The sequence below is a fragment of the Stegostoma tigrinum genome, chromosome 14, assembly GCF_030684315.1.
Source record: "Stegostoma tigrinum isolate sSteTig4 chromosome 14, sSteTig4.hap1, whole genome shotgun sequence".
NCBI lineage: Eukaryota > Metazoa > Chordata > Chondrichthyes > Orectolobiformes > Stegostomatidae > Stegostoma > Stegostoma tigrinum.
Genome location: NC_081367.1, coordinates 50749284 through 50763930, shown reverse-complemented (window position 1 = coordinate 50763930; position 14647 = coordinate 50749284). Strand labels below are relative to the sequence as shown.

Sequence of the window (14647 nt, the reverse complement as noted above, 5' to 3'; positions counted from 1 at the left end):
CTTTACAGTTTGAGTTAAAATTAGGCTATAATGTCTGACATAACTGTCATGAAATATACTTCTACTGGTCATCCTGAAAACTAAGGCCTCAAAGTGATGCTAGTAAATTATCAAAGTCAATTCTGAAAAATAAAATGTGTTGGTAACATTAAACTGACAAATTTCTCAGTAAGTTTTAAAGGCACATCAGAATATTTCCAACAAAAGTAATGTAAATCAATGTTATCATTTATTTCAAGATTACTATATAAATCAAGGCCCATTATGATATTTATAATTCAACAATCAGTATCAGAATCTTTTTCATACGTGGTAGAAAGTATATATTTTGAAATCTGCACCACGCATTTTATAATTAATAGAATGCTACAGTCACAATGATCACTTAAATAGCAGAAAAAGCTATAATCCATCCAAAGTTGCAGAGTTTCTTTTTATGTATTTGCTTTTTTTCATTCAGGCATTATAATTTAATTTTCTGTGCTGCAATTTAAAGTTTTTATAAAGTACACAGTATCACTGAACGTCTACATTTACATATTATTGGGATTATAACACAACATATTGAGCTTAATGTTCTCATCCCAGTGACGGAGCAGGAGGAAAAGTTGTCGAGTTGCTCCCTTCAGTCCATTGACAGTTTGATGTTCAGGAAGCTGCTGTGAGTGCAGCCATGTGTCTGCCTTGGCAGCAATGAGCTCCCATTCCAGAAAGTATCCAGCACACTGATGTTCAAGCCATCCCAGCGCCACAGCAGTTGCCCAGCTCATACCTTCCAAATCGTAGCACTGTGTATTCAGATCGCTTGCTGACTCGTAAAAGGCACCACTGGTTTCTGAGGTGACAGGTGAGTTTTCATATAGATCTGTTTCAGAGCCCCTGCCACTATCAACTTGCTGAAGGCTGGTGCTCAGACCGTCAGTACTGGCACTGAATGAATTGTGGAGGCTTGCTGGAGAATTATTGCCATCTAAAACACCTTCATGGTCACACCATGTAATTTTCTTTAAAATTTCTCTATTTCCTTCATTATTTCCTTGATCATTTTCAGACAGTGAATGCAGGTTCTTACTAACACTACATTCTGTCTCATTTTCACACTGGATGGAGGTCTCCATTCTGAGGGAAGTTTCAGTTTTGCTGCTCGATGTACGTGATGACACGCACCGTGAAGTTGGGCTAAGACTTGCTCGATGACATGGGAATGGTGAAGCTCTTCTCAGTCGATCCAGGGGAATCTGAACAGCTTCAGAAAAGGCTTCATTGAGGAGAAATGCTCCAGATGCCAACTGTAATTGCACCTGAAATAAGAAAATCCAAATTAACGCCATTTTTTGCATAAGTATTGTTTTTTCTATGCAGCCCTCCTAACCACACGTGTAGCAAGCAAGCAGAGAATTAATTTGCATGTAATTAAACGTTTGAAATGTTAATCTTTCAGAGATGAAGCAATAAAAACTCATTAAGCAAAATTATAATTCTTTCATAGAAAAGGGGAGCCATTTATCACATACGTTCAAGAAAACCCTTAACTTGGTCCAAACCCAAAATTCTATCACAGAAATTTCCTAAAGAAGAGCCACTGCACTTGAAACTTGTACTGTTTTCACTTCATAGATGCAGCCAGGCCTTTTCAGCTTTTCCAGCAATTTCTGTTTTTATTTCTGATTTCCAGCATCTGCAGTTCTTTCTTTTTATCCTAAATTACATCCATGAGCATTGAAAAGTCATTTGTTTGGGAGATGCTACTCCTGTCTTTAAATTCCCCCAATCAATCTGTTCAAAAGAGTCTGTCTCAAAGTCTATTCACAAGCAGTGTTCTAAGAATAAACACCAAAAAGCACTTCATACATTACATAGAATTTTCTGTAAATGCAGTGTATACAATTCCCATGTGGCAAATATTTCGAAGTGTTATCAAAACCACTTGAACAGTTATAAAGAGATTGATTATTATAGAGTTGCTTGTATAATTTTGTGCTCAACTACCAATTGACAGACACATTCATCCAACAAGAATATCATCAATAGAAGAACATTTGATTATCAAGCCAGTTTGATACTTGACTGTCTTCAGTGATCATGGATAAATATCAGTTTTATTTGGGCTAACTATCTGTATATAGAATAAGAAACAATAAAATCCATGCTAAGGCAAATTTGTGTGTTGTCTGTTGGATGAAGTAGGAATCATTCTGATTGTTCTTGTGTCATTATGAAATAGACTTCAATCATCAATGATGCTTATGCGCAGTGGTAATACAACAACATAAGTTAATATTTGCTTTTGCAGCAAATATCCATGTTAAGCTCAAATAAATTCTGTTACTTCAGTTTATAGAAGCTAATCAAAGTAAAATGTTCACGGTTTTTCTTACCAGTGGCAGATAATCATTAATCACTTCTTCAGGAGAGGTGTCCAGCTTGATAGACAAACAGTTGGGTTTTATTGGTATGTACTTCCCTGTCTGACTAGGGCTTCTGTACCTTCCCAGGCTGAATCTTACAAAGTGAGAAAAAAAAATGTGGGTTGGCAAGTTGAGTGAATCAGTGAAAGATTCGTATTACAGAAGCAGAACATTCTAAAGTACAGCAAGGGTGTTTTAGCTTTAATCCTCTGGTGCATGTGTGTTTATTTGATAAAACCAAAACAATTGAGTTAATAATGCCTAAACATATTTATAACACTCTGTGCAGTCTTGTCCATCTATTTGGTAGATCATAGTACTGACAGAAAAATAATTATTGTAGTCACAAAGGAGTTGCTATGGTTAGGACCTGTTTTAATATATCCATTTGAGAATTTTTCATACCCTCGGTGGAATGCCGCAGAGTAATTCTCATTGACATGCTATTTTATCCAGATGGAAATAATTCTGTATGCCATTTTGTGTAAAAACATTTGACAGTTGTTGTGATTATACTCAGTTAAGAATCAAATAAATTAGGATACCTGGATCCAAAGAAACTTTCAAATGATTTTTGTGATCGTACCGAGACTGTTGATGGGCTCTGTGCATTACCTGGAAGAATGCAAAAACTGCTGTTATTTTGTGCAGAAGTCAAACTGAAAATCAAGTTAAATGTCAGTAACCACGATTTGTAGGTTTTATATTCTTATCCAATGTAGAAAAGATGCTTTCCAATAATATTGCATAAAATAATATATTAACTTGTACTCAAAATAAAAATATAATCCTAATAATGCAAATCCTCCTTGAAATTATAATATTTTTGATTTAAATTAATAATCCACTTTATTAGCCATATGCCAATGTCAAGCTGTCACCACACAAATATTTATGAAATCATTTGTGATTCAAATGTAGTTCAGATATCAGGCAGTGCATTCTTTGGATCAAAATAGAGATTTATAACTGATTTGAAAGTCTTCAACAGGATGTATAGTTTGTTTTCCTGCTCTAATTATTGACATTCAAATAAAATATATCGGAATTAATGCTAACATAATTTGACAATCTTGTCTGCTGTAATTTTAATGTTTGTGTAAGCTTCTTAATTTGAGTAAACTGAATTTGATGTTCATTTCAGAAACAGACAGTTCTAGGAGGGATATAGAGCATAGATAGAGTCATAGAGATCTACAGAACAGAAGATGGTCATTGGGCCCAGCAAGTCTGCACCAGTCAAAGACAACCACCTAACTATTCTAATTCCATTTTCCAGCATTTGGCTCATAGCCTTGTATAATTTGGCGTCACAAATGCACATCTGAATGTTTCTTAAATGTTATGAGGGTTTCCGCCCCTACCACCCTCAATGGCAGTGATTTTCAGATTTGTACCACCCTGTGGGTGAAGAAGTGTTTGCTCACATCCCTTCTAAACCTTTGGCCTCTTACCTTAAATCTAAGCCCTCTGGTCATTGATCTCTCTATCAAGGGGGCAAGTTTCTTCCTGTCTCCTCTAACTATGTCCCTCATAATTTTACACACTTGAATTATGTTGCCTCTCAAACTCCTCTTCATTAATTAAACCCTCTAGTTCAGGTAACATGCTATTGAATCTCCTCTGCACCCTCTCCAAAGCTATCAAGTCCCTCCTATAATGTGGATTCCAGAATTGCGCACAATATTTTAGCTGTGGCCCAGCCAATGTTTTGTACCATTTCAGTATAACTTCTCTGCACATAAACTCTAAGCCTCAGCGAGTATCCCATGTGCTTTTTTAACTGCTATTTCCACCTGTCCTACTACCTTTAGGGGCTGGTGGACATGCACACCAAGGTCACTTTCATCTTTGGTGCTTATGAGGGCCCCACTGTTCTTCAAGTATTCCCTTGCCTTGTTTGTCTTGTCCAAGTGCATCACCTCACACTTATCTGGATTGAGTTCCATTTACCACTGGACAGCCTATGTGACCAGTCCTTCTACATGCAGTCTAAGACTATCGTCCTCACAGTTTACCACCTCACCAATTTTTGTATCATGTGTGAACTTGATTGATCAAACTCCTACATTCAAGTCTGTATCATTTATGTAAGTCACAAGCACCAAGAGTCCCTAAACTGACCCCTGTGGGACCTCACTGGACACTGGCCTCCAGTCATAAAAACATCTCAACTATTACCCTCCCAGTTGTGAACCATTTCAATTACCCCTCCCACTCCTCAGATGACATGTCCATCCTGGGCCTCCTGCATTGCCACAATGACACCACCCAAAAGATGCAGGAACAGCATCTCATATTTCGCTTGGGAACTCGGCAGCCCAAGGGTGTCAATGTGGATTTCACAAGCTTCAAAATCTCCCCTCCCCCGACCACATGCCAAAACCAGCCCAGCTAGTCCTCGCCTCCCTAACCACTCCTCCCACCTCAAGCCCCACTCCCATTCCCTACCTACTAACCTCATCCCGCCACCCCCCCCCCCACCCCGACCTGTCTGTCCTCCCTGGACTGACCTATCCCCCCTAACTCCCCACCTACATTCACCTTCTCTGGCTCTAACCCTGCCTCTTTGACTTGTCTGTCTCCTCTCCGCCTATCTTCTCCTTTATCCATCTTCTATCCGCCTCCCCCGTCTCCCTATTTATTTCAGAATCCCCTTCACACCCCCCTTTTCTGAAGAAGGGTCCCGGCCCGAAACGTCAAGCTTTCCTGCTCCTCTGATGCTGCTTGGCCTGCTGTGTTCATCCAGCTCCACACCATGTTATCTCAGATTCTCCAGCATCGGCAGTTCCTACTATCTCTCTCAACTATTCCCCTCAGCTTTCTGCAACTAAGTCATTTGTGCCAAGTTTCCTTAGATTTAATGGGCACTTCTCTTTACTGTCAAAAGCCTTGTTGATGTCCAAGTAGACCACATTGAAAGCATTGCTCTTATTTACATACCTGGGTCTTCCCTTCAAACAATTCAGTTAGGTTGGTCAGACATGACCTCTCCTTAACAAAACCATGCTGACTATTCTTTGTTAATCTCTGCCTCTTCAAATGCAGAATGTGTTTTTTTAGGTCGGCAGTTAAGCTGGAGAAAATTTGTAAAAGATCCAGAAATTTGAACTTGGAATTCCCTGAAACACTAAAACCGCTAAATAAATCCATAATCAAGTATGTCTAATAATGTATAACTATATAAGAATTACAAAACCACGTTCAACCTGATAATATCAGATTGATGAAATGAAATTCAACAGTTAAAGCAAGCAAATTTCTGATTAGCCTTAAAAGACTTCAACTACTAACTTGATGACAGACATTGTGCCTATAAATGGTGCGCCTTGGGTCGATCAAGTGGAGTTCGCATTAGCTTTATAGAAAAGAAGATTGCATTTCTTTCACCTGGCTACCATTAGAGGGTGATGTTGTGAAAAGTTTAGAGTTTATAATTGATTACTTTTATAACGCATAAAAATTGTAATGTGTAAGTTTTACAGTTAAGCATTATCCATGTGTACAATTCCAAAGTGCCAATTTAAAATCAAAACACTCCAAAATACTTTTACAGTATTAGTTTCATCAACAAGCAGCCCTAATTGATGACCGATCCACACAGTATTTGATCCTTTTATTTTTCAATATTTTAAGATATTATGTGTTATCCCAAAATTGATATAAATCTTCCCTGGTCCCTAGTATATAGAACCAATGAGTCAAATGGAAGTGATACATAGAACATAGAAAAGTACAGCACAGTACAGACCCTTCGGCCCACGATGTTGTGCCGTGGAATAATCCTAATCCAAAAATAAAATAACCCAACCTACATTCCCTTCAATTCACTGCTGTCCATGTGCATGTCCAGCAGTCGCTTAAATGTCACTAATGACTCCGCTTCCACGACTACCACTGGTAAACTATTCCATGCGCTCACAACTCTCTGAGTGAAGAACCTCCCTCTGACCTCTCCTCTATACCTTCCTCCTAACACCTTAAAACTATGACCCCGCGTGGCAGTCAACCCTGCCCTGGGGAAAAGTACAGCTGTATATAGTAAGATCACCACATCCTGGCTAAAACAGAAAGAATTGAGTAATAACCACCACTATAAGAGTTTGATTGATTTAACATGCATTATTTATGTGGAACAATCTCCAGACACTTCAATTAGTTGCTTTTAAAAACTCGTATTAAAAGCCCTGTTTTTAATAGGAGTTGCTGCTAGCCGTTTTCTGTTCATTGCAGTTTGTAAAAACACTCTACTTAAATAGCCTCTTCAGACTACATTAGGATGTTGTTTAATCAGAGTTTGTTTAGTGAGTGAATAGATTTTGTCTGCTGAGTTCAGCTGTAAATCCTGCTGCCTTTGAGTCAAACAAAATACTGCAGATGTTGAAAAACTGAAATAAAAATAGAAAATGCCAGCAATGCTGAGCAAGTCAGGCAGCATCTGTGGAGAGGAACAAAGTTAAAGTGATGAGGAGTCATCAACTTGAAGCATTAAAGTTGTTGCCTGACTTGCTTGGTACTTCCAGCAGTTTCTGTTTTTACACCCTCTTTTAAGCCATTGGCTGATACAGTGACATCTGTGGACACTATGGAAACCAAAAGATCCCAATTTCAATGCATGCTGTACCACAGCTTAGCAGATTTCAGGTGAGCAGCATTTTCTTTTTAATTTGTACAGGGGATGTGGGTGTCACAGGTTGGGCCAGCATTTATTTCTCTTCCCTAATTGTTAAGAGTTGGCCACATTGTTTAGGAGTCATACACGTGCCGACAAGAATGGTAGAGTTCCCTCTCTAAGGGTCATTAGGGAACCAGGTTGGTTTTGTGGCAATCAATTAACATTGCACAAGCTTTTAATTCCAGATTTTGATTGAATTAAATTTTCACCATTTCCCATGCTGGTGTTTGAACCCATATTCCCTAGAACATTAGCTCGGGAATAACCTAATGACTATACCACCCTTCAGCCTATGCATCTGTGCTGCACAGAGAGAGATACATCAGCCAACAATCTCAACAATCATCATATCCTATATTATGCACATTCAGACTGTCTGTGGTATTGTCCAGACTCACACATGTAGAATGGCCAGCGAGGTGAAATACTGGAAAGATGTTAATGTATGTCGAAGTATATCTTCATTAAGGTCAGTATTTTCACCAGAGAAAATCTGAAGAGGAAACTGAGAATATTGGCAACTATGTTCTTTTTTAAAAAGATACAAGTACATGATGCACATGCTCCATACAAATCCATGTTACCTACTGCAAATACCTCCTTAAATGATTACTGCTTCAGTGCAGCACATTCTTTATTTTCATTAATGAAATGCTTTATGAAATACCATTTAATTTAATTATAAAAATACAAATGCTTGACCACATAGAAATATGTGAAACGTATCAATCAAAACAGTTCAATATGATGCAGATCTAGAGATTGTAAACCGGGAGACAATTACCATTTCTTCCCTGTTTCAGATGCTAAATCTTGACCTCACATCTTTTTGAACTTCTTTCTAGACCCCAGCGCTTTTAAAAAAAACACATCAAGTTTTTACATTTTTAAATGTGGACATATTATTTATTCTCCTCAAAAGCGTCTCAAACTGTCCTTGCTACATGTGTGTCTGAGCTTTCCTGTGCAAGATAGTAATTATGTCATTTGTTGATCAAATACAATATAAAAACCAGTGACTGTTTGCAACATGCTAGAGGTGGAACTTGCAGCGAGTTGTAGAAATGGCAGCACTACTCAACCAGCTGACACAATTCCAGATGGGAAGATAAAAAAAAGCCACTTCAGTATTGCGCAAAGTTAAAATTATAAAGCAATGCAGTAGGTTAGGCCTTTAACCAAGGTACAACTCACCGTGAGGAAAAATGTTTTTATGCAATGTGTAGTTAGGATCTGGAATGCACTTCCTTAGAGTCTGGTGGAGGCAGAAGAAAAGATTGAAGGGCTAAGGGCAAAGGCAGGGGAGATGGTCAAGGTGAATTTATGTTCCAGCAGGTGGACAAAGAAATAACAACCCAATGGTTCCCACACTGTAACCATTCTATGATTCTTCACAGCTATGTGTTTTCTTCAGTTACCACCTCCGTCATTTCCTCAAACACAATGAATGACTCTCACCGACTCCCTCTTAAATTCATTAAAATTCTTAGAAAAATCTATAACTAGGATGGTGCCTGGCTCAACTATCATGGAAGGCTCAAACAGTTGAGTTAAGCCTTAGAGTGCACAGATACTTGACTCCTCTGTAAACAAAAACAAAATAGCACAGAATGACTGCATAGGCATTGTTGTGCATGTCACTGCGTTGAAATTACATGTATATTTTATGGAAACGCAAAGAAACTAATCTAATCTTGACAAATATAATTCATTGCTACATCGAAGTATATACTTGCACAAACCAGGATCACTGTTCTCTCCAAACACTTCAGCCTCCAAGTCAATGATTTCCATGACGACCTCCTCACAGTGGGAATTAGCTGTGTCTTCATTAGCAAAGAAAAGAAGTGTATTGTTTGAGTACATTTTTCAGATAGAAGGGGCTACAGCAATGCATTGGTCACAGAGCAAAATGCACTGTCACTGAAACCCTATAGTGTGGAAGCAGGCCATTCAGCCCTTAACAGTCCTCCAAAGAGTAGCCGACCCAGACCCAAGCCATCCTCGTAACCTTGCATTTCCTCCAGCTGATCCACCTAACCTGTACATCTTTGGACTGTGGGAGGAAACTGGAGAAACCAGAGGAAACCCACACTGACACAGGGAGAATGTGCAAACTCCACACAGACAGTCACCTAAGGGTGGAATTGAACTTAGGTCCCTGTGATGTAGTCATGCTAACCACTGAGCCACCATGCTACCCCTGGTATCTGACTGGGTGAAATTCAGAAAGCAGCATACATAGAAAGAGTAACATTGGACTCTGCTTTTAAGTTTGTTTCTCTGTACACACGTGCTGCCAGACCTGCTGCGATTCTCCAGACTTTTTGCTTTTTTATGTTAGAAACATCTGAGTGTGAAATAAAGTGACTTGCCAATTCTCTCCCATTGTTATATAAGGGCCTGATAGTCAGTTAGCTTACATTGCCGAAAATGGCTGCGTACAGACTCGTAGCTGCCAACCATGGTTCTTGAAAGCAGCTTTAAAAAGGAATGATATTAATCTGAATTTATTTGGTCATTTTCTGCAAGTCAAGAACAGAGGAGATAATTTTTTTAAAAAATCAGGAGTATTCAAACAGAATACAGCTAGAAAATACAGTCACAAAGTTGCAATTGCAAAACACTTTTTGCTGACTGTTCTTAATGCATGCTCGTCTTGACCCACATTTCTGCCCTACCATCCATGATAATATGAAGATCCTGTTTCATGGAACAGGGTCTCTAGATTTCTACATTATTTCCATAGTCTCTCATAATTTAAACATTCCACACTTTTCTTGATACTCTGTGGGGATATTACAAGCCAATGAGATACGAAAATGATGATGATTATTCAGAAGCAAAAAGTAAATTGACATATTTAAATTATGCGCCTGTTCTTCAAACATGTTTAAGTTGAGGTGAACTTGCAAGAATGAAGTAAAAATGGCATAAAACGGATTCTCAATTAATTCACCAAGTCTGATAAGCAGCTCATTAGATTCTGATATTCTGGTTTCTCAGTAAAAGCGAGATTCACAATTTTCTAGTATTCAAAATCAGATGCTTTGTCATAAACTGGACACATCTTCCCAGGGGTTAATCTGACTGTCTGCTGTAACTTCAGAAAAGCTATAGAAATCCTAGACAAATTGTCTTTTGGAGACCAGACACCTTTTCAGCTATTCAGATTGACTTTGCCTAGTACTATTTAAGAGTGTGGCAAAGTCCTGTATGAACCTTTCACCTCCTCAACAGCTAGGAGCACCCGCCTGCATCATAAATTTTACAAGCACCTCGTTGATTCGTATAAATGCACCAGGTCACAAATGTGCTGATAGGGCGCAACGTGCCAGCAGGCAAAAGTCCTATGTGTTGTCAGAGCGATAGACTGGGATTCTGTGTTTAAACCACTCCTGCTTATAAGCAGGTTTGTTTCAATTCTATATTATCAAGCAGCTGTATTTCTTTTATCAAATTGGTTTTAAAACACATATTTCCATCGAAACTGTCTTGCCAGCCAAGTGAAGCAGTCTTTAAAAATGAACAGGACAAAGTATATCCATTGCACCAAAATAACCATTTTTAAGAATGAATTCATGGATGGATGGGGTGCCAATGCATGCACAGAATTTCTGTAGCTGTTGCTATATCACACTTGGGTTACTGGGCAGGCGACAAAACAGGCATCTCAAAAAACTGTGACTCCCAGAAATGGAATTGAATAATCTCCTGCTTTATTCATTCATAGGATGAGGGTATTGCTGGCTGGGCAGCATTTATCAACCATCCCTAATTGCCCAGAGGGCAGTTGAGAGTCAACCACAATGCTGTGGGTCTGGAGTCACATGTAGTCCAGGCCAGGTGAGAATGACAGTTTCCTTTCCTAAAGGACACTAGTGAACCAGATGGGTTTTTCCGACAATTGACAATGGATTCATGGTCATCATTAGATTCTTAATTCCAGACATTTATTGAATTCAAATTCCACCACCTGCCATGGTAGGAAGAGAGAAGGTCTGCAATGTATGGAGGCAAGCAGCTAACAATACTACAAAGCCATCACTAAACAATTTATCAGCAATCTCCATCCATCTAATACTACATTAAATTGTTTCCTTAGTATGGGTTAATCTGAGGTGACAACATGTTAAATACAATACAGGAAAAAACTTGCATTTCTAGAATGCCTTTCACAATCAGAGGCATTCCAAAGCACATTACAGCCGATGATGTGATCTTTGAAGTGTAGCCTCTGTTGTTACGTAGAAACAGCAAACCGTTATGTAAATAAAAGCAATTGCTGAACAATTGGAAGATAGGTATTTTCTAGATATGTTATAAGACACCTCCCAGACCAGGTAGGACTTGAACCCAGATTGCTTTGTTCAGAAGTAGTGATATTTAATACCAGTGTACCACAAGAACATTAACAATGGTAGTAGATATTTTCTAATCAACCTGTTCAGGGATGTTATTACCCATCTCTAGAGCAGATGGGACTTGAACCCAGGCCTCCTGGCTCAGAGTAGGACACCACGTGAACACTAAAAGTGGTTATATAAAGCAGATGCATCATGTGAATGAAGTAAAATTGTGTTATTCCCATTAATTGCTATTTAATAAGGATTTAATGAACAATTAATACCTTAACACACCTTCAGTGTGACAAAAGCTCTTACCCTGACCTACACCCAGGTGTAATTTTAATGGTCTGGGCAATATTTTCAGACATTCCACATCACACAATCGGCAGCAGAAGTTCTAAAGCACATAAAATATTTTCACCCCAGGTAGTAACTTCCTTCAATTTAGATATAACTGTGCCTGAACACAAAACCCACATCGTAGACAGGCTGTCTAGCAAAAGGAACAGTCCAATTTTTATTTCAATTGATTTTCATACAAACAACAATTTGGTCATTTGCATTTGGGTAGATTATTCACAATTGGAGTTTTGCAACTGAGTGGCAAGTTGAAAATTTAATGTTATCTTGTGCTATTTTTAACATGGTAAAGCTACATTCTCAGAAGCACATTTCAATAATACTGTTGCAAAAACAGAAAATGCGAGAAGTACTGTACTCTGCACATTTGGTAGTGTCTGTGGAGAGATAAAGTGAGGTCACTGATTTGAAATACTTAAGTCTGTCTCTCCACAGACCTGCTGCCAGACCTGCTCAGAATTTTGTTTTTATTTCAAATTTTCAACACCCACAGTATTTTGTTTCAATAATGTTGTTACCAGATGTACTTAGTATGCACTATAAGAAAAAGCAGTTAAGCTGAATTTCATCAAAGTATGATACTCCTTTAATGTAATAGACTTTCACCATCTCCGAAACCCAATGTAAAAACAATAACAGCAATTCTATTACAGAATCTCAGAATGTTCCTTCAGAACACAACTGAGCTGAAAAGTTACAGAAGGGTAAACTCAATTTTGCTGTTTTGCCCAGTTTGAGAACACGTAGAATGATCATTTTATATGACCGCCTTAAAGTATCAAGGTTCATTATCTAATTTAGAGGCATTCCTTTCATTCAGTATTTTCCAAGGATGTGCTGTTGATGAGGAATTTCATTGAGCAGCCAGTACATATTAGTAAATCATCGATTGTGAGCACGTACTCTGAATGCTATTCCCACTGTATCAATGTTATAATTTAAACCATTGTTTTGATTTCACATCTACAGGTTGAAAAGCTGTTCAATGGAGTCTGTAAGATGATGCTTTATTCTATACTTTGTGCGAACCTTGCTGCTAGCATTATTAAGTAGGAAATAGTAAAAACTGCAGATGCTAGAAGTCAGAGTTGGTACTGTTTGGAGCTGGAGGAGCACAGATCAGGCAGCATCAGAGGAGCAGAAAAGTCGATGTTTTGGGTTGGGGGCCCTTCATCAGGAGTGGAGAGGGGGAAGGGAGCTCAGAACTAAACTAAGGGCTAGGTGAAGTTAGTTGGGGTGGTGATATCTCAATGCAGGTAAGGGGTTGCAGAGACCCTTGGTCAAAGAAAAGGGTGGGACAGAAAGTTGAGAAGGAGGATGGACAGGGCGTTTGCACATAGAACATAGAACAATACGGTGCAGAACAGGCCCTTCGGCCTTCGATGTTGCACTGACCTGTGAACTAATCTAAGCCCAACCCCTCGTCATCCATATGCTTATCCAAGGACTGTTTAAATGCCCCTAATGTGGCTGAGTTAACCACATTGACAGGCAGGGCATTCCACGCCCTTATCACTCTCTGAGTAAGGAACCTGCCTCTGACATCTGTCTTAAATTGATCACCCCTCAATGTACAGCTATGCTCCCTCGTACAAGCCGACGTCATCATCCTAGGAAAAAGACTCTCACTGCCCACCCTATCTAATCTAACAATTAGAATCCGCTTTCAATCACAGTCTATTTGTAAACCAATTAACACACAACTCTCCTACAGTATAAATGATTTCCACTTGAACTGGTATTCTTGTGAATTGTCCTGTTCTATGTACTTTTAGAGGCTGTTTTCTCATCACTCTTCTTGATGTCCAGCGCTCCTGGTTTCATCTTTATCCTGGAGTAAGGTTCTCTCACTTTCTTCAGTACTGTCAATTTTTTATTGCTATTTATATGACAGATGGTGAAATACAACTCTCTGGTGTTAAGACATCTCTCTTCACGTCCTTCTTCTCACCTCTCTGTTGCATCATCATCGTGTGTCTATTCTGTAATATTACAGCTCAGTTTCTGAATGCTGTTCTAAGTAAATGTATTTTAAACACTGATAAATTTGTTCTTTCTTCACCTATTGGTGGGCTTTTAGTAAATTCTCAAACAAGTTCAAGGGAAGAGCTCGGCTCTCACTAGGATAACGTTGATCAGATAATCAAAATAATCAGTTATATTTACAGTTGGACCTATTTGCCTTGATTTGCCAATCTTGTTTTTATTCACTCATGGGATCTGAGCATTGTTGGCTGGCCAGCTTTTATTGCCTATCCCTAGTTGCCCTTGAGAAGATAGTGGTCAGCTGACTTTTTGAATTACTGCAGTCCAAGTGCTCCAGATTGCTGTATGATGTTCTTACAGAAGGAATCCCATGATTTTGAACCCAGTAACAGTGAAGGATTGGCATTATATTTCCAAATTAAGGTGGTTAGTAGTTTAAAGGGGAACTTGCAGGTGATAGTCTTCCCATGTATCTTCTGCCCTTGTCCTTCTAGATGGGTGCAGTAGTGGGTTTTGAAGATGCTATCTAAGGATCTTTGATGAATTTCTGCAGTGAATCTTGTAGATAGTACACACTGCTGCTACTGAGAGTTGGTGGTAGAATGAGTGAATTCTTGTTGATGTGGTGCAAATCAAACAGGTTGCTTTGTCCTAGATGGTGTTAAGCTTCTTGATTATTGTTGGATCTGCACCTATCCAACAAGTGGGGAGTATTTTGTCACACTCCTGACTTGTGTCTTGTAGATGATGGACAGGCTTTGGAGAGTCAGAAAGTGAGTTACTCACCACAGTATTCTTAGCCTCTGACTTGCTCTTGTAGCATTTGCATTTATGTGGCAAGTCCAGCTGAGCTTCTAGTCAGTAGTATC

General features: G+C 38.9%; 1 protein-coding gene across 4 annotated transcripts in view; it reads right to left on the bottom strand.

The window, feature by feature from the left end:
* Positions 1–262: 262 nt before the first annotated feature.
* vwa5b2 (von Willebrand factor A domain containing 5B2) overlaps positions 263–14647 on the bottom strand; it is a 119880-nt gene continuing 105495 nt past the window's right edge. For 3 of the 4 annotated variants that reach the window (XM_059651141.1, XM_059651140.1, XM_059651142.1), the window contains exons 20-23: positions 8826–8909; positions 2954–3023; positions 2379–2502; positions 263–1301 (exon numbers count right to left, since the gene is read on the bottom strand). In XM_059651141.1, coding sequence (XP_059507124.1) covers positions 534–1301; positions 2379–2502; positions 2954–3023; positions 8826–8909 — 1046 coding nt within the window. In that variant the 3' untranslated portion in view covers positions 263–533. The remainder of the gene's footprint in view (positions 1302–2378; positions 2503–2953; positions 3024–8825; positions 8910–14647) is intronic. The other variant, XM_059651143.1, reaches the window with a different exon arrangement.